The sequence below is a fragment of the Chlorocebus sabaeus genome, chromosome 20 (assembly GCF_047675955.1).
Source record: "Chlorocebus sabaeus isolate Y175 chromosome 20, mChlSab1.0.hap1, whole genome shotgun sequence".
Taxonomy (NCBI): Eukaryota; Metazoa; Chordata; class Mammalia; order Primates; family Cercopithecidae; genus Chlorocebus; species Chlorocebus sabaeus.
Genome location: NC_132923.1, coordinates 109,204,486 through 109,229,720, shown reverse-complemented (window position 1 = coordinate 109,229,720; position 25,235 = coordinate 109,204,486). Strand labels below are relative to the sequence as shown.

Below are 25,235 nucleotides of genomic sequence, written 5' to 3'. Positions count from 1 at the left end.
AGAAGATGCTCTTGTGGTAGGCTAGTTAAAAGAAATCTATGAAATCTCAACCGGGTGCTGTGGCTCACGCCTGTAATCCCAGCTCTTCGGGAGGACAAGGCAAGTGGATCACTTGAGGCCAGGAGTTCGAGACTAGTCTGGCCAACATGGCGAAACTCTGTCTCTACTAAAACTACAAAAATTAGCTGGGTGTGGTGGTACATGCCTGTAATCCCAGCTACTCGGGAGGCTGAGGTAGGAGAATCACTTGAATCCAGAAGGCAGAGGTTGCAGTGAGCCGAGATGGTGCCACTACACTCCAGCCTGGGTGACAGAGTGAGACTCCGTCTCAAAAAAAAAAAAAAAAAGAAATCTCGAAAGTGGAACAAGAGGAAAGGAAATGAAGAATTGGTCTAGAAGATCCAACATCTGACTGAAAGCTGTTCCCCAAAGACAAAACCAACCAGACAGCCAAAAAACAACCAAGGAAGTTTCCAGAACTTACTCAGAATGAGTTTTTAAATTTAAACGATCCATAAAAGCCCAGAAGCAAGAATGTAAGACCCACATCTGGTTAAGCGTGTAGAATACTAGAGTACCAGGTCCAAGGGAGAAGGCTCCCAGCCCTCACATGCGAGGGGTCTGCAGTAAGAATGGCATCGGACTTCCCAACTTTAAAAATAGAACTGCAGCCTCTCAAGTAGCTGGGATTACAGGTGTGCACTACAGCTACTTGCGAGGCTGAGGCAGGAGAATCCCTTGAATCCGGGAGGCGGAGGTTGTGGTGAGCCGAGACTGCACCACTGCACTCCAGCCTGGGCAACAAGAGCGAAACTCCGTCTCAAAAAAAAAAAAAAAAAAAAAAAAAAAAAGGAAAAAGGACTGCAAGACCATGGAACCAATGCTTCCAAATTTGCAGGGAACATTGTTTCAACCGGGAACTCAATACCAGCCAGACCACAGACCGCTGCTGAAGAATAAACAATGCTATGCTTTGGGTTTAGGGTTAGAAGCAGTCTTAAAAAAAAAAAAAAAAAGTGGTAAAATACACATAACACAAAGTTTACCATCTTGACTGGGTGCAGTCCTTCACACTTGTAATCCCGGCACTTTGGGAGGCTGAGGCAGGCAGATCACCTGAGGTCAGGAGTTCAAGACGAGCCTGGCCAACATGTCAAGACCCCATCTCTACTAAAAATACAAAAAGTAGCTGGGTGTGGTGGCGTGCACCTGTAATCCCAGCTACTTTGGAGGCTGAGTGGGGAGGATCTCTTGAACCTGGGAGGCAGAGGTTGCAGTGAGCCGAGATTGCATCACTGCACTCCAGCGTTGGTTACAGAGTGAGACTGTCTCAAAAAAAAAAAAAAAAAAAAAAAATTACTATCTTAACCATTTAAAAAAAAATCATGACACAGTCCTCAGGAGACCTTGAGAAATGTGCCCTTAATCATTTTTAAGTATATGGTTCAGTCGTGTTAAGTATGTTCACATTGTGCAACCAACCAATCTCTAGGATATTTGCATCTTGCAAAACTGAAACTCTTCACCCATTAAACATCAACTCCCAATTTCCCCCTTCCCCCAGTGGCTGGGGAAAAGCCACCCTTTGACTTTCTTCTTCTTTTTTTTTTTTTTTTTTTTTTTTTTGTTGAGATGGAGTTTTTGCTCTGTCGCCCAGGCTGGAGTGAAGTGGCTTGATCTCAGCACATTGCAACCTCCACCTCCCAGGTTCAAGCGATTCTCCTGCCTCAGCCTCCCAAGTAGCTGAGATTACAGGCACCTGTTACCATGCCCAGATAATTTTTAAATTATTTTAATTAATTTTATTATTAATTTATTATTATTTAATTAATTTTAAATAATTTTAATTAATACAATAATTTTTGTATTTTTAATAGAGACAGGGTTTCACCATGTTGACCAGGCTGGTCTCGAACTCCCGACATCAGGTGATCCACCCGCCTTGGCCTCCCAAAGTGTTGAGATTACAGGCGTGAGCCACTGCACCAGGCCTCCCTTTGACTTTCTATGAATTTCATGACTCTAAGTTCCTCATCTGAGTGGAATCATACAATATTTGTCATTTTGTGATAGGCTTATTTCACTGAGCATAATGTCCAGAAGTTTCCTCCATATTGTGGCATGTGTCATAATTTTATTCCTTTTGAAGGCTGAATAATATTTCATTGTATGGACCGGGCATGGTCGTTCATGCCTGTAATCCCAGCACTTTGGGAAGTTGAGGCTGGAGGATCATTTAAGCCCAGGAGTTCAAGACCAGTCTGGGCAACATAGCAAGACTCTTTCTCTATAAAAAAAAAAAGGTTTAAAAATTAGCTGGGCATGGGTCAGGCGCGGTGGCTCATGCCTCTAATCCTAGCACTTTGGGAGGCCAAGGCGGGTAGATCACGAGGTCAGGAGATCAAGACCATCCTGGCTAATATGGTGAAACTCTGTCTCCACTAAAAATACAAAAAAAAAAAAAATCAGCCAGGCATGGTGGTGGGCGCCTGTAGTCCCAGCTACTCGAGAGGCTGAGGCAGGAGAATGGCGTGAACCCAGGAGGCAGAGCTTGCACTGATCTGAGATCTCGACACTGCACTCCAGCCTGGGTGACAGAACGAAACTCTGTGTCGCCAAAAAAAAAAAAAAAAATTAGCTGGGCATGGTGGCACACACCAGGCTTAGGTGGGAGGATCGCTTAAGCCTGGGAGGTTGAGGCTGCAGTGAGCTGTGATTGCACTACTGCACTCCAGTCTGGGTGACAGTGTTGCTGGATTTTTAAGGAATCAGAGAGACCGGTGGGGTTCAGGAGGATATTTATTAATTATTTTGGTGCACTGGCCCAGTCAGATTAACATCCAAAGGACTGAACCCTGAACAAAGAGTTAAGTTACCTGTTAAGCATTTCATGGGGCAGGGGGAGATCTGTGCAGGGGGAAGCATACTACAGAAGCGAGAAACAAAGGCAGTTATTTAATCAATTGAGACATGTATTACATCATTTCTTACTTTTAAAGGAAAAACATGTTTTGCAACTTGAGTTTATCTGTCTAGCGACCTTGCAGCTGCACAGCTATAGAAACAGTCTTCACAATGCCTGGGAAAGGGAGAGAACGAACACTCACTAGCCACAGAAAAACAGGCAGTTAATTTTTTTTTTTTTTTTTTTTTTTTTGATGGAGTTTCACTCTGTCACCCAGGCTGGAGTGCAGTGGTGCAATCTTGGCTCACTGCAAGCTCTGCCTACCAGGTTCACGTCATTCTCCTGCCTCAGCCCCCTGAGTAGCTGGGACTACAGGTGCCTGCCACCATGCCTGGCTGATTTTTTTTTTTTTTTTTTTTTTAGTAGAGATGGGGTTTCACTGTGTTAGCCAGGATGGTCTCAATCTCCTGACCTTCTGATCCACCCACCTCGGCCTCCCAAAGAACAGGCAGTTAATTTTTAAAGGACTCCAGCTCTTTCTTTTCCTCAGGGGAATTCGGTTTTCTTACATATAACTGAATTTCTGCTTACACACTCCTTAAGTTTTTTAAATTCCTGTTCCAACAGAGCAAAACCCTCTCTAAAAAAATTTTTTTTTTTTTTTTTTTTTTTTGAGACGTAGTCTCGCCTGTCGCCCAGGCTGGAGTACAATGGCATGATCTTGGCTCACTGTAACCTCTGCCTCTTGGGTTCAAGCAATTCTCTGCCTCAGCCTCCCAAGTAGCTGGGATTACAGGCGCCTGCCACCACCCTTGGCTAATTTTTGTATTTTTAGCAGAGATGGGGTTTCACCATCTTGGTCAGGCTGGTCTTGAATTCCTGACTTTGTCATCCACCTGCCTCCTCCTCCCAAAGTGCTGGGATTACAGGCATGAGCCACTGCACCAGGCAAAAAATAAAAATAAAAATAAAAAAATAATAAACTGGGCTGGGCACAGTGGCTCACACCTGTAGTTTCAGCACTTTGGGAGGCTCAGGCGGGTGGATCACCTGAGATCAGAAGTTCAAGACCAGCCTGACCAACATGGAGAAACCCCATCTCTACTAAAAATACAAAATTAGCCAGGCATGGTGGCTCATGCCTGTAATCCCAGTTACTCGGGAGGCTGAGGCAGAAAAATTGCTTGAACCTGGGGGTCGGAGGTTGCAGTGAACCAAGATTGCGCCATTGCACTCCAGCCTGGGCAACAAGAGTGAAACTCCATCTCAAAAAAAGAAAAAAGAAAAGAAAATAAATAAAAGACAAGACAAGACCAAGAGGGGAGTTGAACTAATTTTCCACCACACAGGAGCATGAGCCAGCCCTCTGAGGCTTTACAAGCAGACACACCTGCCTCCTTAAAGATTCGCTGAGCATTGGCCAGGTACAGTGGTTCACGCCTGTAATCCCAGCATTTTGGGAGGCCAAGGCAGGTGGATCACCTGAGGTCAGGAGTTCGAGACCAGCCTCCCCAACATGGCGAAGTCCTGTCTCTACTAAAACTACAAAAAAATTAGCTGGGTGTGGTGGTGGGCGCCTGTAATTCCAGCTACTCTGGAGACTGAGGCAGGAGAATCAGTTGAACCTGGGAGGCGGAGGTTGCAGTGAGCCGAGATAGTGCCAGTGCACTCCAGCCTGGGTGACAAAAGCGAGACTTAGTCTCAAAAAAAAAAAAAAAAAAAAGATATGCTGAGCAACTTTTCCCACAAGTGACCATTTTACTCCCTGTGAAAACCTGCAATGGGGGAGAACCCCTCCGCCGGGATCTCCACAGCCGTCTCAGAGGGACCATGCAGGGGCTGCTCATGTTGTTTTTGTTAATATAAAAGTAATTCAAGGGTGGAGTGGGTAAAATAGCCAGACCCTGTCTCTAAAAAACATTCTAAAATTAAAAATAAGACAAGGCTCCAGACTGGAAGAAAAAAATGTCTTGTAAGTACTCAAACTGTGTTCTGGAAAAACCAGAAAACCGTTAAAAGACAAGACATGTCCTTTTGCCACTATCATGCCTGGGACCTGTGAGCGCTTCTGCAGGAGGCCTGTGGGCTGCTGCGGTGCTGTCTTTGCACTGTGGTCATTGCGGAAGTGCACCATGAAGCCTCTAGGCAAGGGGGTGGATCTCGCTCTCCTAGGGAGGGAGCAACTCGACAACCTCGGGACCCACAGGCCAGGCATGTATCTGCTCTGGTGGGCAGCCTAGGTGCATGGAGTATCATCGAGTGGCAAACTGCTTGGCAGCATCACACGGTGGGGACACTGGTGACTTCCCTCCAGCATGCAGAGGGCCTCCAGCCCTTCTGCAGGCTCAGGGATGTGCTGGGCCTCCATCCCTCACCCTTAGAGCACAGGCCTTCTCCCTGTCCCTGCCACACTGCCCTCGACCCTGCTAGCTGCTGGCATGTTTCCCACTGCTTTGGGCGAGCGGGCCACGCCAGTGGGAGTTGAAGTGGATGGCAGGACACTGTAACAACCGCCGACCGGTGCTGTGTCAGTGTTTGGCCCTTACTTTCCTCTACAGGGGGAGGAAACACGGGAGGAGAGGGAGGACCCCACCTCCTGCCTTGCAAGTTGCTGAAAAACACCAAGTCACGTGACACGCCAGGTACCGGAGTGTGTGGTGCCACGCAGCAGGCCCGGGTCTGACCCCTTCCTGTCACCCTGCTGCTGTGGCCAGCTGCCTCCTGCACTATCCATAGGAGGTCCTGAGCCATCCACCTTCAGACTCCAAAAGCGGACAGAGATGGGTTGCTGAAACGAGGAACTTCTCTTCCCGGTGGCTGGAGGCATCCTCCTCACGGCTGGTGGGTGGATGGGGGGACTTCCTTTCTGCCCCTGCCCTGCTGTGGGAACCTGAGCTTCTTTCTCTGCACCATTCAGCTCTTGAGGAGCCAAGGAGAGATCCCCAGGCTGGTGCTCCCAACCTGGGGAAGTGAAAAGGGCTTGGGCCGTGACCACCTACAGGCTCGGTTCAGATTTTAGTTCCTCCATTACATGGGCAGCCGCAAGGAAGTCAAGTTCCCATTGTCTTATTTCTTCAAATGGAAAGCAGAATGTTTGGAGAAATAAAGAAGATGAGAGCTAGTGTCAGAGGCACAGGAGGTCTTGGGAAAGAACTATATCAGGTAATGATCGTAGATATGGGGCACTGGGCATGTTCCCATGTGCCTGGGTTACACTAATATTTTTACCAACACCTGGCTCCTGCCAGCCTTCGTTGTACAGAGGGAGAGGAGACTGCGGCTCAGAGAGGGTATGGAACTTGCCCAAGGTCACACAGCTAAGAAGTAGTGGAGTCAGGGTTTGAGTCCAGCTCTATCTATCTCCAAAACCCATCCGCTACTGAAATTCTAGACATAACTGGGCTGAGCCGAAATCCATCAAACTGCCACAATTTGCTTAAACACCCGGGAAAGAAATGAAGAACTGACATTTTCTCTGGCCTGCAGGAGGAGCCCAGCAGAGCCGGGTTAAAATCCCAGTGTCTCCACTTGGCATGACCTTAGGCAAGACCCTTCACTTTTGTGAAACCTGAGCCAGGAGGTTGGGGGCTACAGTGAGCTGCGTGCGCACCACTGCACACCAGCCTGGGTGACAGAATGAGACCGCCCACCCGTCCCCCGCCCCAAAAAAAAAACTAGAAAGAAACACAACAAAATGTTAGTGGCAAGTATTTTGGGAGGTGGGTAAAGACTGCCCGCTTTTTATTTATGAAATGTTCTTTAGTTAGAATGTATTCATTTTATTTTAAACTTATGTTATTATCTCTGATTAAAAGTCTTCTGTTACTTTTATAGTGACAAAAAAACTAAATAAAGCATTTTGCACAATACCTATATCATCTTATTCAGTCCTCACAATCTGCTGAGATATAATTCTTTCTCCTATTTTATTATTTTTTATTGTTTTAGAGACAGAGTCTCACTCTGTTGCCTAGGCTGGGGCTGGAGTGCAGTGGCATGATCATGGCTTACTGCAGCCCCTCCTGCCTCAGCCTCCTGAGTAGCTGAGATTGCAGATGCATGCCACCATGCCTAGATATTTTATTTATTTATTTATTTATTTTGACATGGAGTCTTGCTCTGTTGCCCAGGCTAGAGTAAAGTGGTGTGATTTCGGCTCACTGCAACCTCTGCCCCTCGGGTTCAAGCGAGTCTCCTGCCTCAGCCTCCCAAGTGGCTGGGATTACAGGCATGGACCACCATGCCCGGCTAGTTTTGTTGTTGTTGTTGTTGTTGTTTTTCAGACGGAGTTTTGCTCTTGTTGCCCAGGCTGGAATGCAATGGTGCAACCTCGGCTCACCACAAACTCCCCATCTCGGGTTCAAGTGATTCTCCTGCCTCAGCCTCCCGAGTAGATGGGATTACAGGCATGTGCCACCACGCCCGGCTACTTTTGTATTTTTAGTAGAGACAGGGTTTCTCCCTGTTGGTCAGGCTGGTCTAGAACTCCCGACCTCAGGTGATCTGCCTGCCTCGGCCTCCCAAAGTGCTGGGATTACCGGTATGAGCCATCGTGCCCAGTAACTTTTTGTATTTTTAGTAGAGACAGGGTTTTGCCATATTGGCCAGGCTGGTCTTGAACTCCCGACCTCAGGAGATCTGCCCGCCTCACCCTCCAAAAGTGTTGGGATTATAGGCGTGAGCCACCGTGCCTGGCCTTATTTTATTTCATTTTTTAAGAGACGGGGTCTTGCTAGGTTGCCCAGGGTGGTCCGGGACTCCTGGTCTCAAGTGATCCTCCTGCCTCGGTCTCCCAAAGTGCTGGGATTACAGGCGTGAACCACCACACCCAGCCTTTTCTCCCTGTTTTTTTGTTTTTGTTTTTGTTTTTTTGAGACGGAGTTTAGCTCTTGTTGCCCAAGCTAGGGTGCAATGGTACAATCTTGGCTCACTGCAACCTCTGCCTCCCATGTTCAAACGATTCTCCTGCCTCAGCCTCCGGAGTAGCTGGGATTAGAGGTGTGTGCCATCACGCCTGGCTAGTTTCTTTTTTTTTTGAGACGGAGTCTCGCTCTATCGCCCAGGCTGGAGTGCAGTGGCGCAATCTCGGCTCACTGCAAGCTCCGCCTCCTGGGTTCACGCCATTCTCCTGCCTCAGCCTCCCGAGGAGCTGGTACTACAGGCGCCCGCCACTGCGCCCGGCTAATTTTTTCTATTTTTAGTAGAGACGGGGTTGCCATGGTCTCGATCTCCTAACCTTGTGATCCGCCCGCCTCGGCCTCCCAAAGTGCTGGGATTACAGGCGTGAGCCACCGCGCCCGGCCCTGGCTAGTTTTTTGTATTGTTGTTGTTTTTTTTTTTTTTTGAGACGGAGTCTCGCTCTGTCGCCCAGGCTGGAGTGCAGTGGCCGGATCTCAGCTCACTGCAAGCTCCGCCTCCCGGGTTTGCGCCATTCTCCTGCCTCAGCCTCCCGAGTAGCTGGGACTACAGGCGCCCGCCACCTCGCCCGGCTATTTTTTTGTATTTTTTAGTAGAGACGGGGTTTCACTGTGTTAGCCAGGATGGTCTCGATCTCCTGACCTCGTGATCCGCCCGTCTCGGCCTCCCAAAGTGCTGGGATTACAGGCTTGAGCCACCGCGCCCAGCCTAGTTTTTTGTATTTTTAGTAGAAACGGGATTTCACCGTGTTAGCCAGGCTGATCTCAAACTCCTGATCTCAGGTGATCCACCCGCCTTGGCCTCCCAAAGTGTTGGGATTATAGGTGTGAGCCACCGCACCTGGCCCTCTTCTCTCTGTTTTAGAGAGTAGGAAACTGAGGTTCAGACAATCAAAGTGATTTGCCTAACGTCATATAACGAGCAAGAGGAGACCTGGGATTTGAACCTATGTTAGTCTAACTCCTGAGGGACAGGGAAATGGAAAAGGCTTATCCCGAGCCTGTGGGGTCAGGATAAGTGGTTGGTCCGGCTCCTAAGCAGATTTCTCTTTAGCCTTAGGAAGAATTTTTAACTAGAATTGGCGAGGCCTGGCGCGGTGGCTCACACCTGTGATCCCAGCACTTTGGGAGGCCGAAGTGGGAGGATCACTTGAGTCCACGAGTTTGAGGCCAACGTGGGCAATAATTATCGAAAGAGTTTGGGAGTTCTGGAGAGGTATTGAGTTCCGCTTCACCAGGAGGTTTCCGATAGAGGACCATGGAGTGTCCTGGAGGGACATTCGGGAGCTCTGACACTACATCTCCCTCCTCAAACCCAAAGGGCAGGGGCGTGTCCCTCCTATGAGATGCAGAACAAGTCAGGCCGTGTCCCATTTTTCTAACCGGGAGCACTGCTGAGGGGGCGTCTGGGACTTCTTCATCTTCATCATCGCCCCTCCCCCATAGGGTACTGCAGGGGCAGGGGCGGGGCTTCGGCGGGGCGGGGCTTCGGCGGGGCGGGGCTTCGGCGGGGTCGAGCTGCAGGGCTCCCGCGGGCTGGCGGGGCGGGGCGGGGCGGGGCGTCGGTGGGGCGGGGCTGCAGGGCTCCCGGGGATCGCTCGCCGGCGCCTCAGTCTGCGCCCAGAGAGCCGTGGTGACCATGGAGCCGGTGCCGCTGCAGGACTTCGTGCGCACCCTGGACCCCGAGACCCTCCCGCGCGTGCTGCGGGTCTGCTCGGGGGTCTACTTCGAGGGTGAGCGGGGGCTGGAACCCCTCCGAACACTCCCTCGGTGTGGGGCGGGGGCAGAGACCCCGAGAAGGCGTTAGCAATCTAGGAAAACTGCCCGCGGGTTCAAATCCCGACGCTGCCACTGGCCAAGCTGTGTGATTTGGGGCCGCCCTCAACCTCTCTGGACCTCGGCTTTTGCTTTCGTGGAATGGGGACCGCTGACCTGCCCCGCAGGGTGGTGAAAAGTTAGTGGGTTCAGGCGCGGGAGGTGGATGCAGCCGGGCCACTCCGAGGTGGCCTCGCGGTGCGCATGGGACGGAGCTGCGACCGCTGAGACACAACATTAGGGCGCTGGTGGTCGTGGCTGCGTCTTGATTCTGAAGTGCAGGGTCAGTCTTCCCGTCTGTGGCCTCCCACTCGTCCCCCGGCCCTCCTCTACACTGCCTTCCTTCAGTCCCTGCGTCCACCTTGGCCCTCTGTTTGACCATGGGCAGTACTTGATTTGATCAACTCTTCAGTTCTCAGCTTAAATGGCCCTTCCTCCCGGAAGCCTTCCTGGCTCTATGCTCCTTGCACGCCCCCGTACATCTGCTGCCTGCCCGCAGCGCCCTGGTTCACAGGGATGGGCACGCAGGAGGCGCCCAGTCACTAGTCATTGCCTGAAGGAGCAAGAGGTGAGGCACTAACAGACAGTGGAAGGCAGGGGAGGACAGCACAGTGGATGGATGATCAGGGCTGTTTTGTGGGGAGGGAGGACCCGTGGGCCATCGAGCAGGGGAGATGGAGGTGGAGGTGAGAGATGCTGTGTGGGGGTGCGGGTTCCTTCCTTAGAGAGCAAACTGAGCCTTGAGGCCTCATCCTGTTTCCTGGCTGCAGGAAAACACGCTGTCTCAGCAGCTTCCAGCAGAGTGTTTTCGGTCCCAAGTGGGGTCCTAGACCAAGGAAGTCCCATATGGAGGGTCCTGCAGGGGGCCACCACCTCGCAGTGGGTCTCTCCAGGTCCTCTTGGGAATCTGGCAGATCTGGGTTCAAATTCTGACTCTACCTCCAGGGGCTTTCTGCAGGCAGGCACCTGGGATCTGTTTGTTCTTCCCCCAGCCCAGGACCAAGTGTCTCCGTCCTCCCAGCCCCCCTTGCCTGCTGGTGTTACAACACCTGTTTCCTCATCCTGCCTGATACGGGGTGGTGGAAGTGGTGGAAGTCAGAGTGATAATGACTAGAGAAGGCCATGATAGGGTGTGGGTGTGTGGGTGGGGTGAGTGTAGAGGACAGATGGCCTTGCCAACAGGGGCAGGTTGGCCGGGCGCGGTGGCTCAAGCCTGTAATCCCAGCACTTTGGGAGGCCGAGACGGGCGGATCACGAAGTCAAGAGATCGAGACCATCCTGGCTAACCCGGTGAAACCCCGTCTCTACTAAAAATATACAAAAAAAAACTAGCCGGGCGAGGTGGCGGGCGCCTGTAGTCCCAGCTACTCAGGAGGCTGAGGCAGGAGAATGGCGTAAACCCGGGAGGCGGAGCTTGCAGTGAGCTGAGACTCGGCCATTGCACTCCAGCCTGGGCGACAGAGCGAGACTCCGTCTCAAAAAAAAAAAAAAAAAAATAGGGGCAGGTGTCTGGCAGGGCACTCGGATGTGGTTGGCTGCGTAGTTAGGAGCACTGGCCTCTGGAGGCAAACACCCTGGGTTCAACCTAGGTTTTTTTTTTTTCTGAGACAGAGTCTGGCTCTGTTGCCCAGGCTGGAGTGCAGTGGCACGATACAGCTCACTGCAGCCTCGACCTCCTGGGCTCAAGTGATCCTCCCACCTCAGCTTCCTGAGAGGCTGGGACTACAGGCATGCACCACCACGTCCAGCTAATTTTTGTATTTTTTTGTAAAGATAGGGTTTTGTCATGTTGCCCAGGTTGGTCTCAAACCCCTGGACTCAAGTGATCTGCCTGCCTCGGCCTCCCAAACTGTTGGGATTATGGGCATGAGCCACCACATCAGGCCCTGTTTTTTGTTTAATAGAACATAGGTTGTGTGTGATAGCTCATACTTGTAATCTCAACACTTTGGGAGGCCAAGGTGGCAGGATTGCTTGAGCTTAGGAGTTGGAGATCAGCCCTGGCAACATGGTGAGACCCCACGTCTACAAAAAATTTTAAAATAAAAAATTGCAGGGTGTGGTGGCTCATGCCTGTAATCCCAGGACTTTGAGAGGCTGAGGCAGGAGGATCACTTGAGCTCAGAGGTTCAAGACCAACCTGGGTAACATAGTGAGACTGTGTCTGTACACAAAATAAAAAAATTAGTCAGGTGTGATGGCACATGCCTGTAGTCTCAGCTACTCGGGGAGGCTGAGGTGGGAAGATTGCTTGAGTCTGGGAGGTTGACGCTGCAATCAACTGTGATTGCACCACTGCACTCCAGTCTGGGCGACAGTGAGACTCTGTCTCAAAAAAAAGGACGAGGCCTGTGTTGCCCAGGCTGGTCTTGAACTCCTGTCCTCAAGCAGTCCTCCCACTTTAGCCTTCCAAAGTGTTGGGATTATAAGCATGAGCCACCGCACCCAGCCATAACTTCTAGTTCTGCCTCCTATTACCTGATCATCATGTACAACCTACTCAACCCCTGCGAGGCTGTTTCTTTTTCTTTTTCTTTTTTGAGATGGTGTCTCCCTCTGTCACCCAGGCTGGAGTGCAGTAGCCTGATTTCAGCTCACTGCAACCTCTGCCTCCTGGGTTTAAGCAATTCTCCTGCCTCAGCCTCCCGAGTAGCTGGGATTACAGGCGCCTGCCACCACGCCGGGCTAATTTTTGTATTTTTAGTAGAGACGGGGTTTCACCATGTTGGCAAGGCTGGTCTCGAACTCCTGACCTCAGGTGATTCACCCGCCTTGGCCTCCCAAAGTGCTGGGATTACAGGCATGAGCTACCACGCCCAGCCAGCTGTTTCATTATGTAGGAAATTGAAACTGCCTGTCTCCGCAAGAGCAGTCATGGGTCTTAAATACAGTGACGTATCAGTAGCCCTTGGCGTGGTGCTGGGTATCTGTAGCACCACAGTTGCTGTTCTCAGCAGTCCGGAAGGCCCACGCCCTGACATTGTAAACGGACTGTGATTTGTGACCGGGGGGTGTTTTCCTGGGGGTACATGGGGAGGTTTTCATCAGTTTCTCAGGACTGATGTTGGGGCTGCCCTGTGGGTGGGGCTGGGGTCAGGTGGCCTCAAGGTCCTGCCACGTAGTCTGTTGTCCTCCATTAGCTGGACGGAGAGACTGCACTCCGTGTACGCAGGAGAGATCTTTATTGAGCACCTTCTGTGTTCTCGACACCACTTACACACTTTAAACCAGGAAAGCAGAGCTTTGCCCACTGGCCTCACTCTGTCAGTGTCCCTCTATTTTCCAGGGTGCTAGGAGGGCTGGGTACCGGCTCTGGGCCCGGGTGATCTCCAGGGAGCCACTGACCCCTCTCTGAGCCTGATTTTTTAGCTGTACACTAAGGGAATCCCAACTCCCTCAGGCTCAGAGAGGGTGATTCACTGAGTTGTTTATCGATTTGTGGACTTAACACATACTCAGAGGCCAAGCCCTATGCTGGCTGCAGTGATGTTGAGATGGATCAGCCCTGCCCGGGAACTCAGTGAAGGAGGCACAGGGGTGAAAAAGGCCAGAGAAGTGTGCCACAGTGGGGCGTACCGATGCTAGGAGGGGCAAGAACAGCTGAGGATGACTGAACCTGTGGGAATGAGGCAGGAACGACAGAGCAGGGCATGCCAGGCAGCAGGCACCATGTGCAAAGGCATGGCAGAGCACAGCTTCTTGGGCCCCGGGGCACAGGCTGCCCAGTGCTTGGCCCTTGTCCAGCGGGGAAACGGAGTCCCTGTCTCCGCAGGCTCCATCTATGAGATCTCTGGGAATGAGTGCTGCCTCTCCACAGGGGACCTGATCAAGGTCACCCAGGTTCGCCTCCAGAAGGTGGTCTGTGAGAACCCAAGGACCAGCCAGACCATGGAGCTCCCCTGCAACTTCCAGGGTAAGGTGGGCACCTCTGCCTCCCCACATGCCCTGGCACCCTCCTGGCACATCCGCCAGCTGCTCGTGGGCTTGCCACGTCCAGCAGTCACTCCTTCCCCTCTGGGTTTGCTCCCAAGGCCCTCATATCCACCACAACCCAGCCTCAAGGGTGGGGATGTCCTCAGAGGGTCTACAATGCCCTGGACTCAGAGAGGTTGCACCCTCTCCCTCTCGGTCTCTGGTCACACCTGCCTCTATTCCAAGCCCTGTCCAGGTGCTTCTCTCTGTGTTCACTCACACATTCACTCCCCAAACATTTGCAGATACTCATGTGTGCCAAGCTTTGTGTGGGGGGCTGTGGGTGTGGGGCTCAGGATGAACCAGGTGCCACCCTCTCCAGTGGGGAGCTTCTGGGATGACAGTGAGAGGAGGGCAACAGTAAAAGGAGGCATAAGCTTTAGAGAGGGCTCTGAGCAAGAGTAACCTGCCTCAGGGTCTGTGAGGGCTTCCTGGAGGAGGTGGCATCTGAACCAGAAGAAAGATCCCAGCCACAGGGAGTAGCACGTGCACATTTGGTGCTCAGGAGACCCCAAGGAGCTCAATTATTATTATTTATGTTTATTTTTTGGAGATGAGTCTCGCTCTGTCACCCAAGCTGGAATGCAGTGGCGTGATCTAGTCTCACTGCAAACTCTGCCTTCTGGGTTCACGTCATTCTCCTGGATCAGCCTCCTGAGTAGCTGGGACTACAGGCGCCTGCCACGATGCCCAGCTAATTTTTTTTTTTTTTTTGTATTTTTAGTAGAGACAGGGTTTCACCATGTTAACCAGGACTGTCTCGATCTCCTGACCTTGTGATCTGCCCATCTCAGCCTCCCAAAGTGCTGGGATTACAGGCGTGAGCCACTGCGCCTGGCCAGAGCTCAATTATTTAAAGAGGCAAGTAGTGTGGTGGGCCATGGCATGGACCCTGAAGCCAGCGGCCTGGAATTGAATCCCAGTGGCCTTGGGCAGGCTAGGCAAGTTCCTGGGACCTCTCCGGGCCTCAGTTTCCTCTTCTGTAATGAGGGTGATTAGGCTTGATATGAGGATGAAATGAGCTGATATGTATGCAGCACTTAGAAAGGGGCTTGGGACAGGCTGGGTGCAGTGACTGGTGGCTCATGCCTGTAATCCCAGCTCTTTGGGAGGCTGAGGCAGGTGGATCACCTGAGGTCAGGAGTTCAAGACCAGCCCGGCCAACATGGTGAAACTGTCTCTGCTAAAAATACAAAAATTAACTAGGTATGGTGGGGGGCACCTATAATCCCAGCTATTCAGGAGGCTGAGGCACGAGAATCACTTGAACCTGGGAGGTGGAGGTTGCAGCCTGGGCAATAAGGCGAGACTCCATCTCAAAAAAAAAAAAAAAAAAAGTGGGAAGGGGGCACCTGGTACAAAGCAGGCACACTGGGAGGACTAGCTGTTATGTGACTGCCTGCCTGACGCCGGAGAGTGTGGCTTCTGGGTTGGGGCACATTGTGTGGGGAGCCGCGGGAGCCACACCACCTGCGGGCTATGTGGTGTGCTGGCACTGTTTTTTATTTTGAAGGCACTGAAGAGCCAATGAGGTTTTTTGTTTCTTGTTTTTAGTAGAGACAGGGTCTTGCTATGTTCTCCAGCCTGGTCTCAAACTCTTGGGTTCATGTGATCCTCCTGCCTCGACCTCCCAAAGTGTTGGGATTACAGGTGTGAGTCACCATGTCCGGCCCCAATGATGTTTTTAATATGGAAGTGATGTATTTTATATTTTGAGTTTTTTCTTTTTCTTTTGAAATAATTTTAAACTTACAGAACTAGAATTTGCTAGAACTCCTGTACATCCTTTATCCAGATTCATTAATTTTTTTTTTTGAGACAGAGTCTTGTTCTGTCACCTGGGCTGGAGTGCAGTGGTGCAATCACGGCTCACTGCAACCTCTGCCTCCCTGGCTCAAGCGATCCTCCCACTTCAGCTTCCTGAGTAGCTGGGATTATAGGCCTGGGCCACCACGCTCAGCCAATTTTTTGTTTGCATTTTTATTTTTTTGAGACTTGCTCTGTTGCCCAGGCTGGAGTGCAGTGGCATGATCTAAGCTCACTGCAACCTCCATCTCCTGGGCTCAAGCAATCCTCCTGCCTCAGCCTCCCAAGTAGCTGGGACTACAGGTCTGTGCCACTGTGTCCAGCTCATTTTGTTGTTGTTGTTGTTTGTGGTTTTTTTTTTTGAGATGGAGTCTCGCTGTGTCACCCAGGCTGGAGTGCCGTGGCATGATCTCAGCTCACTGCAACCTCCACCTTCCAGGTTCAAGCAATTCTCCTGCCTCAGCCTCCCGAGTAGCTGGGATTACAGGCATGCGCCACCACACCCAGCTCATTGTTTTGTATTTTTAGAATAGAGACAGGGTTTCACCATATTGGCCAGGCTGGTCTCAATTCCTGACCTTGTGATCTGCCCGCCTCGGCCTCCCAAAGTGCTGGGATTACAGGCTGGGTGTGGTGGCTCACGCCTGTAATCCCAGCACTTTGGGAGGCCAAGACGGGCGGATCACGAGGTCAGGAGATCGAGATGTCTCTATTAAAAATACAAAAAATTGGCCGGGCGTGGTGGCGGGCGCCTGTGGTCCCAGCTGCTTGGGAGGCTGAGGCAGGAGAATGGTGAACCCAGGAGGCGGAACTTGCAGTGAGCCGAGATCGCGCCACTGCACTCCAGCCTGGGCAATGGAGTGAGACGCTGTCTCAACAACAACAACAACAAAAAATAGTGCTGGGATTACAGGTGTGAGCCACGGCGCCCGGCATTTTTTTCGTATTTTTGGTAGAGACAGTTTCACCATATTCCCTAGGGTGGTCTCCAACTCCTGAGCTCCAGCAATCTGCCTGCCTCAGCCTCCCAAGTGCTGGGATTACTGGTGTGAGCCAACGTGCCTGGCCAATTTCTAAATTTTTTGTAGAGATGAGGTCTCATTATATTGCCCAAGCTGGTCTGGAACTCCTGGGTTCAAGCAGTTCTCCTGCCTCAGCCTCCCAACGTGTTGGGATCATAGGTGTGAGCCAGTGTACCTGGCCAAAAGCAGCCTCAGGTTTCCTTTTTTCTCCATCAAGTGTTAAACATTTGTTACATGTGTTTCTCTCTCTCCACACATACACACACACACACATGAACGTATTACTATATGTGTATATATGGATATGTTTTTTCTGAACCATTTAAGAGCAAATTGCAGACATGATCCCTTTTACATCTATATATTACCCCTAAGTATTATAGTATCTCCCCAAAACAAGGACATTCATTCACATGGTTCAATGATCAAATTCAGGAAATTTAATTTTGGTACAGTACTACTGCCTAATCCACAGTCTATATTTGAATTCCAGCAACTATCCTCATAATATGCTTTATAGCAGTTTTTCCCCTCAATCCAGAGTCTAGTCCTAGATCACACATCATATTCAATTGTCGTGTTTCTTCATTCTCCTTCACACTGGAGCAGTTCCTCTGCCTTTGTCTTGACGTTGACATTTTGAAGCATCTAGACCAGTACGTGTGTAGAATATCCCTCAGTCCTGGCTTGTGCAGAGTTTCCTTGATTAGCTTCAGGTTGTGGGTTTGGGGCAGGAAAAACCTGCTTCCCCAAAGAGGTATCATGTCCGGAAGCGAGGTGTTTAGGCCAACTGGTGGTGGAATGGGTGGGGGCTGGAGGAAGGGAGTGAGGGGCAGTTGGGCAGTCAGTGGTGGCAGCCAGGATGCAGGGGTACAGTGGGTGGTCTGAGGTGGCTCTGGCCAGCAGCTCCTGGGATGTTAGTTTGGGAGAGAGAGATGGTAGGTTTTGGATGCGTGAGATCGGAGCTGTGGGGAGGCCTCTGGAGGAAAGGCTAAGATGGCAGTTAGAGGCAGGTGGGGTCAGGAGCTAGGAGAGTATGGAAGTCTAGTGTGTCTGTCAGGGAATGTGTCCCTCTTCCATTCTCTGTGTCTCTGGTGACAAGTCTCTCTCGGTCCCTACTTCCTGTCTCTCCCTGTCCCTTCATGCACCGCCACTTTCTGCCCTGTGTCCCTCAGCCCTGCAGCCCAGATGTCCAGAGGCAAATCCCTCATTGGTGTCAATGAGGTCATCTGCAGGGCCAGACTGGGGTCTGGACTTGGCAAGGGCCTGCCCCACTCTGACACCCCACAATGACCCACCTGCTCTCTGCTGTCCCCCACAGGCTACTTCACTCCCCTCAATACCCCACAGAGCTACGAAACCCTGGAGGAGCTGGTCTCTGCCACAACTCAGAGCTCCAAGCAGCTGCCCACTTCCTTCATGTCGACCCACAGGATTGTCACAGAGGGCAGGGTGGTGACTGAGGACCAGCTCCTCATGCTTGAGGCTGTGGTGATGCACCTCGGGATCCGCTGTGCCCGCTGTGTCCTGGGCTTGAAGGGTCAACAGGTCATCCTGCACCTGCCCCTATCCCAGAAGGGGCCCTTCCGGAAATGGGAGCCCAGTGCCCCTCGAACTCTGCTCCAGGTCCTACAGGATCCAGCCTTGAAGGATCTCGTCCTCACCTGCCCCACCCTGCCCTGGCATTCCCTGATCCTGCGGCCCCAGTATGAGATCCAAGCCATCATGCACAGTGAGTTGCCTGGGCAGGTGGATGGGGGCTGCTGGGGGAGAGAAAGAGGGGTGCCCCCAGGAGCTGCTCTGATGGAAGACACCCCCACCCCATCCCTGAGGATCAGCTGGAACTTCAGGTTGCTTCCTCTGTATTACACTGAAGTTATTCTTTTTTTTTGAGATGGAGTTTCGTTTTTGTTGCCCAGGCTGGAGTGCAATGGTGCGATCTCGGCTCACCGCAACCTCTGCCTCCCCGGTTCAAGTGATTCTCCTGACTCAGCCTCCCGAGTAGCTGGGATTACAGGCATGCACCACCACACCCAGCCAATTTTTTGTATTTTTAGTAGAAACGGAGTGTCACCATGTTAGCTGGTCTCGAACTCCTGACCTCAGGTGATCCACCCGCCTCGGCCTCCCAAAGTGCTGGGATTACAGGTGTAAGCCACTGTGCCTGGCCAGTTATTCTTATTGATGCTCAAATTATCTCTGCTGGGCCAGGTGCAGTGGCTCACGCATGTAATACCAGCACTTTGGAGGATCGCTTGATCTCAGGTGTTCTACACCAGACTAGGCAACATAGCAAGATCCCTATCTCTACAAAGAATTTTTTTAAAAATTAGCTAGGCATAGTGCTTGTAGTAGTAGCTACTCGGGAGGCTGAGGCAAGAGGATCACTTGAGCCCAAGAGTTCAAGGTTGTGGTGAGCTATGATCACACTGCTACACTCCAGCCTGGGCAACAGGGCGAGACCTCATCTCTTTTTTTTCTGAAGCAGAATCTTGCTCTGTCACCCAGGCTGGAGTACAATGGTTGATCTCAGCTCATTGCAACCTCCACCTTCTGGGTTCAGGCGATTCTCCTGCCTCAGCCTCCCTACTAGCTGGGATTATAGGCGCCTGCCACCATGCCAAGATAATTTTTTTGTATTTTTAGTAGAGACGGGGTTTCGCCGTATTGGCCAGGCTGGTCTGGAACTCCTGACCTCAGGTGATCCGCCCACTTCGGCCTCCCGAAGTGCCAGGATTATAGGCATGAGCTACCGAGCACAGCCTAAAAATAATAATTTTAAAATTTGTTTTTATTTTTTTCTTAATACTTGGAGGAAGAAAAAATAAAAATAATAATTTTTTAAAAAAGAATGGGGCCAGGCGCAGTAGCTCACGCCTGTAATCCGAGCACTTTGGGAGGCTGAGGCGGGCAGATCACGAGGTCAGGAGATTGAGACCATCCTGGCTAACACGGTGAAATCCCGTCTCTACTACAAACACAAAAAGGTTAGCTGGGTGTGGTGGCAGGTGGGTGCCTGTAGTCCCAGCTACTCGGGAGGCTGAAGCAGGAGAATGGTGTGAACCCCGGGGGTGGAGCTTGCAGTGAGCCAAGATCATACCACTGCACTCCAGCCTGGGCGACAGAGCGAGACTCCGTCTCAAAAAAAAAAAAAAAAAAAGAAGGTTGAAGGGAAAGCATGTGTGGGAATGTGGTGTAAATTGGAAGATTCTGATTGGAAATAAAAGATGGCAGTGGGGGCCAGGCATGGTGTCTCACGCCTGTAATCCCAACACTTTGGGAGGCTGAGGCGGGAGGATCACCTAAGGACAGGAGATCGAGACCAACCTGGCCAACATGGTGAAACCTGAAACCCCATCTCTACTAAAACTACAAAAATTAGCTAGGCATGGTGGTGGGCGCCTGTAATCCCAGCTACTCGGGAGGCTGAGGGGGGAGAATTGCTTGAATCTGGGAGGCAGAGGTTGCAGTGAGCTGAGATCGTGCCATCGCACTCCAGCCCGTGCGACAAGAGTGAAACTCCAGATTGAGCGAAACTCCATCTCAAAAAAATAAATAAATAAATAAATGAATGAATAAAAAGAAAGAAAAGACGGCAGTGGGAAGGAGGCCAGCCGGCCTGGCCGATGCTGTATGCCTGGGGTGGGGGCCACTCCTGGGGTGGCATGCAGTGCCACTGAGCTGCCCCTCTCCACAGTGCGCAGGACCATTGTCAAGATCCCTTCCACCCTGGAGGTCGACGTGGAGGACGTCACCGCCTCCTCCCAGCATGTCCATTTCATCAAACCGCTGCTGCTGAGCGAGGTCCTGGCCCAGCAAGGCCCTTTCCCCCTGTCCACGGAGATCCTGGAGGTTCCTGAGCGCCGTCCCATCTTCCTCAGCCCGTGGCTGGGCTCCTTGCAGAAAGGCCAGAGGCTTTGCATCTATGGCCTAGCCTCACCACCCTGGCGGGTCCTGGCCTCAAGCAAGGGCCGCAAGGTGCCCAGGCACTTCCTGGTGTCAGGGGCCTACCAGGGCAAGCTGCGGCGGCGGCCAAGGGAGTTCCCCACGGCCTATGACCTCCTAGGTGCTTTCCAGCCAGGCCGGCCGCTCCGGGTGGTGGCCACTAAGGACTGTGAGGGTGAGAGGGAGGAGAATCCCGAGTTCACGTCCCTGGCTGTGGGTGACCGGCTGGAGGTGCTGGGGCTTGGCCAGGCCCATGGGGCCCAGGGCAATGACATGGACGTCTTGGTTTGCCAGCGGCTGAGTGACCAGGCTGGGGAGGATGAGGAGGAAGAGTGTGAAGAGGAGGCAGAGAGCCCAGAGCGGGTCCTGCTGCCCCTCCACTTCCCTGGCAGCTTCGTGGAGGAGATGAGTGACAGTCGGCGCTACAGCCTGGCGGATCTGACTGCCCAGTTCTCACTGCCTTGTGAGGTCAAGGTGGTAGCCAAGGACAGCAGCCATCCCACTGACCCTCTGACCTCCTTCCTGGGCCTGCGGCTGGAGGAGAAGATCACAGAGCCGTTCTTGGTGGTGAGCCTGGACTCTGAGCCTGGGATGTGCTTTGAGATCCCTCCCCGGTGGCTGGACCTGACTGTCGTGGAGGCCAAGGGGCAGCCAGACTGGCCAGAGGGGTCTCTCCCCATGGCCACAGTGGAGGAGCTGACAGACACCTTCTATTATCGTCTTCGGAAGTTACCAGCCTGTGAGATCCAAGCCCCCCCACCCAGGCCCCCTAAAAGTCAGGGCCTCAGCAAGCAGAGGAGACACAGCACCCAGGAGGGAGGCACCAAGGTACCAGTATAATCCCAGAGGGCAGGGAGGGGTCACCTATTGAGATCACTGCTTGTCACATCTGTCATGTTTCTTTTGCAAATGTGTAAACTTGTAGTTTATAAACTTGCACACTTTGCACCCATTATTCTCATTCCACCTCACAATTAATCCCGAGGTTGGCGTGATTATCAGTATCTTACGATTGAGAAAATGAGGACTCAGAGACCCTGAGACTCGACCAGGGTCCCTGTTAATAAGTGGGAGGACTGAACTTGGCCATGGACAGTCCAACTCCAAGTTCATGGTGCTTTCCTCTCTCCACTACTGCTGCCTTCACTTCCTAGTTCAAGCCTCATCATTTTTCTCCTAAACTGCTTCAGCAGCCTCTTAAAGCTGTCAGAAAGGCCTTCTAACTCCTTTCTTAGTCACTGATGGGCCACAGCTCCATCTTCTGGAACCTTCTGTGGCTGCCCATCATCGTGGGATGATGCAAACCCCTTAACATGGCATCCAGGGTCCTTTATAAGCTGACTTGTCGCACCGCCCCTGACCCATCTTCCTCCACTCACTCTGCTGTCCACGCTCCAGCGAGAGACGTGCCCGCAGCTCCCCCATGGCACTGGGACTCCTGCTTCACAGCCCCACACCTGGGCCTTCTGCCAACAGTGTTCTTCCTCCTTCAGGCTCACAGGCAAGGCAGGACTCGATTTCCCACTCAGCAGCGGTGGTCCTGCCTCCTCTTCTGTACTCCCACTGCACGCTCTGCGTAGCTCAGAACACACTTTTAGTGAGTCCTACCTGAGTCTCTGACTGGAAAGAGTTCTGTGGGGGCAGGGACCTTCCCTGCCAGAGAGTACCTGCTAAACGGGCCAAAGAGAATCACAGACGAGCGGGAAAGAGCCAGGCATGGGGTCAGAAAGACCAAGTTTATATTCCGGTTCCCTTACTCTGTGCCTGTGCTGGGTACTCCTCCGAGCGTCCTTTTTCTCACCAGTAGACCTGGGATAGATATCCTCTGCAGCTGCTGTTGTGCTAGCTGCTTTCTGTGACTTGCTTACTCTGTGGCAGGCCCCTGATACACTTTGTCCCAACCAATTCTCACAGTGCTTCTGAGTTACACACTGGTGTCTTGCTTCACAGTTGAGAAGGTGAGAGGCACAGAGAGGTAAAGTAGTTTACCTGAAATCACACAGCCAGCAAGTGGCAGGGCCAGGGCTTGCAGTTGGGTCTGACCACACAGCCTGAGCTTCTAACTACTGTGGTCTGCTGAGAACGGGAGGGGATGAGACAGATCAAACATCCTTTACTATCACCAGCTCTTGTTTTGGGATCTTGGGTGACTGTATTTAGTCATGTGTGGTAGGCAGCAGGTGGGTGGAAGTTACAAGATGACTCCTGAGTGGTCTCAGCCCCAGAAGAGGCTTTTATCTATGGGGTGAGCATGGGAAGTCATTTTCTGACAATGGCTGGACTGAGACATCCGAAACACAGGCCTTGTGCCAGTGCTGAAAAGGGTACTCTCCAAAGTCAGAGAGGTCTGACTCTCCAAGACACAGACCTCAGCCCGCGTCTTGGCTCCCGATGGAGGGACTCTGGGCCCGGTCACTGCTGTCACCCTGGAACAACGTTTCCCCTCTGTGTGTCGAAATCTTGGTGCTGATCAGGGAGCTGTGCCACACGCTTTGTAAAGCATGGTGTGGCGCCAAGACCGCTGCCTTTACAGGTCACAGGCGTGGCCCTGGGTCCAAACCTTGGCCCTGCTGTGGATCCCTGTGTGACCTTTGACAAGGCACACTTTCTCTCCTACATAAACTGGGAATTGAAACCAGAGGGTGACTTGAGGATGAAAGGGCAGACGTCACGTAGCATCTGGCACATGGGGGAGCGCAGTGGCAGTCCTCTTCCTTCTGGGCCTCCTCAGCTCAGGCGCCGTCATGAGGCTTTGCGGCTGCTTTCTTAAGGTATCCCCACTTTGCTCTTTTCCCCTTCAGCAAGAGAATTAAAGGACATTGACCGAATTCCTAAGTGGGGAATCCCAGGAACACCCTGTCTCCAGCCCCCAACCCTATCCTCATTTTCTACCCTGATCCCTTTCTCCCTTGCCAGAGAATATTTCACATGCGTGTAGCAAAAACACCAGGGGTCTTGAGAGGTCATAGCCTGAAAAGGAAGTAGAGAGAGAAGCAGAAGAAGTGACACTTAACGTAAATGACCGTTTTTCGTGGACTCTGCTTCCCCATTTCTTGAGACCCTGCTGATTTCTGCTTTTTCCCCCAAAGTCTTCTCAAGTCTTAGGATTGCAGCAACACGCTCTGCTGCCCAAACCCAAGGTGAAGACCTTGCCAGAGTTCACCAAGGATGGCTCCAGTAGGTACAGCAAGATTCCTGCCCACAGGAAGGGCCACAGGCCCGCTAAGCCCCAAAGGCAGGATCCAGGTGAGTCCCTGTGGGCGCTGCTCACCCTTGTCCTTGTGTCTCCCCTCCCTACCTTGCTGCTTCCTTTACCTCTGATGGCCCTGCCCGGGGACAGACCCTTCTATAGTCCCAGTTTGATGGCCAGGCCTCTATGGGGTGGGCTCGGGTGGAAAGGTTCCTACTGTCTTTCCCATGGGCTCTAGGACTTTGGCAAGGAAAATGAGTTCAGTCCCCAACATACTACCCTCCCTGCGGCGTACAAGAAAATGAAAGGGTTGCAAAGTGTTGAGACAGAACAAATTGTGGTTTCTAGGCTAGCAAAGACCCCAGAGCATTCAGGCCAACTCTTACCCTGAACAGCTGAGGAAACTGCCCTACAGAAGGGAAGGAACTTGCCTAATGCTGAAGATCCTCATTGACTCGGACTCTTTTGCAGATGATGATGAACATGATTATGAAGAAATACTTGAGCACTTTCAGAAAACCATCTAAGTGCTGGAGGAACCATGCTTCCTAACTGCTGCTTCTCAGGGAATCCGACGCCAGCCAACCGTTTTCAGCCTCTAAAAGACCTCGGGCAAGGTCTCACAGAAACTGAGCTGCAGACGGGGAGTAGCTTTGTGGAAACTGATTTGATGGACACTGTACCAGCTTCCTTCAGGTTCTAGATTCTTGCTACTTAGGGCGGGCTGGTTTGGACCTAACGTCTCCCACGTGACTCCCTCAGTCTCAGAGCCTTGGGATGCAGAGCAGCCAGCAGGGTTCCTCTCAATCCTGCAACCCCAACTGTCCCACCGGTGGGTGCAGAGGGGAATCCGAGGCCATCACCCTTGGTGATAGCAGCTCCGTGCCAATGCCTCTCAGTGAAAGGGATTCCATCCTGATCACACTGCATGGGAGATTTTGTTAACATCTGCCACCCCCACTTTCACCCCCAAACTCTAAGCCCCCGGGAGGCCCAGACTGTCTTCCTCATCTCTGTAGCACCTAGCCTGATAGATCTGCACGTGGTAAACAGGGGTCATATGGATTAATGTGAGAACTTGGCTTCAAGAGCACAATCTTAGGACCTTGGGCCCCAAAAGCTGGTGGTGAAATGAGAGGAGCCAATTTAAGAAGAACTTTATGGAGACCTGAGGCTACAGAAAACTGGCAGGTTTCATCAGGTGGTTAAAGTCGTCAAAGTTGTAAGTGACTATCCAAGATTATTTTATTTTAAAACTATAGAATAAAAATGACACCTGAGCTTCTATACAAATGAGAACAGTATCATTTATTAAGTTCCGACTGTGTGCCAGGCACTTACAAATCATATCCAAATCCTCAACTTTCTAGAATGGCCTGATTTTAAAGATTAGGGAACAGGCTGTGTGGTCAAGTACCTTAGGACGCTGACCAGTTGCAGTTAAGGGTGAGGACTTGGAAAGTATGAGACTGGGTTAGGATCCCAGCTTGCTACGTACCAGCCAGGGCTGAGTTATTTTAACCTAAGTTTCAGTTTTTTGACATGTCAAATAAACTATAGTTACTACCTCAGAAGATTGACTGTTTTAAGGATCAAATGAGATAATCTTTGTAAAGCATTTAGTACAGTGCCTGGCACATAGTAAACATTCAACAAACATGTAT

General features: G+C 51.6%; 1 protein-coding gene across 3 annotated transcripts; it reads left to right on the top strand.

The window, feature by feature from the left end:
* Positions 1-5,557: 5,557 nt before the first annotated feature.
* On the top strand, positions 5,558-24,860 carry THEMIS2 (thymocyte selection associated family member 2). 3 transcript variants are annotated; one of them, XM_037986219.2, is made up of 7 exons: positions 9,436-9,554; positions 13,409-13,549; positions 17,758-18,168; positions 20,134-20,240; positions 20,676-21,209; positions 23,471-23,627; positions 24,043-24,219. In XM_037986219.2, exons 1-7 carry the CDS (start codon positions 9,461-9,463, stop codon positions 24,096-24,098), a joined length of 1,500 nt encoding a protein of 499 aa, XP_037842147.2. In that variant the 5' UTR covers positions 9,436-9,460; the 3' UTR covers positions 24,099-24,219. The 3 variants fall into 3 exon arrangements, with proteins under 3 accessions (XP_072863733.1, XP_007977995.3, XP_037842147.2); XM_073007632.1 differs by lacking the exon at positions 9,436-9,554 and adding an exon at positions 5,558-5,746 and having other exon boundaries at positions 20,134-21,209; XM_007979804.3 differs by having other exon boundaries at positions 9,433-9,554; positions 20,134-21,209; positions 24,043-24,860.
* Positions 24,861-25,235: the final 375 nt, after the last annotated feature.

Excerpts from the sequence above, each read along its gene's own strand:
- THEMIS2 (XM_007979804.3), top strand. The coding sequence starts at position 9,461 with ATGGAGCCGGTGCCGCTGCAGGACTTCGTGCGCACCCTGGACCCCGAG. Across the intron at positions 9,555-13,408 it reads CTCGGGGGTCTACTTCGAGG|GCTCCATCTATGAGATCTCT; the intron begins GTGAGCGGGGGC and ends CTGTCTCCGCAG. Across the intron at positions 18,169-20,133 it reads GATCCAAGCCATCATGCACA|TGCGCAGGACCATTGTCAAG; the intron begins GTGAGTTGCCTG and ends CCCTCTCCACAG.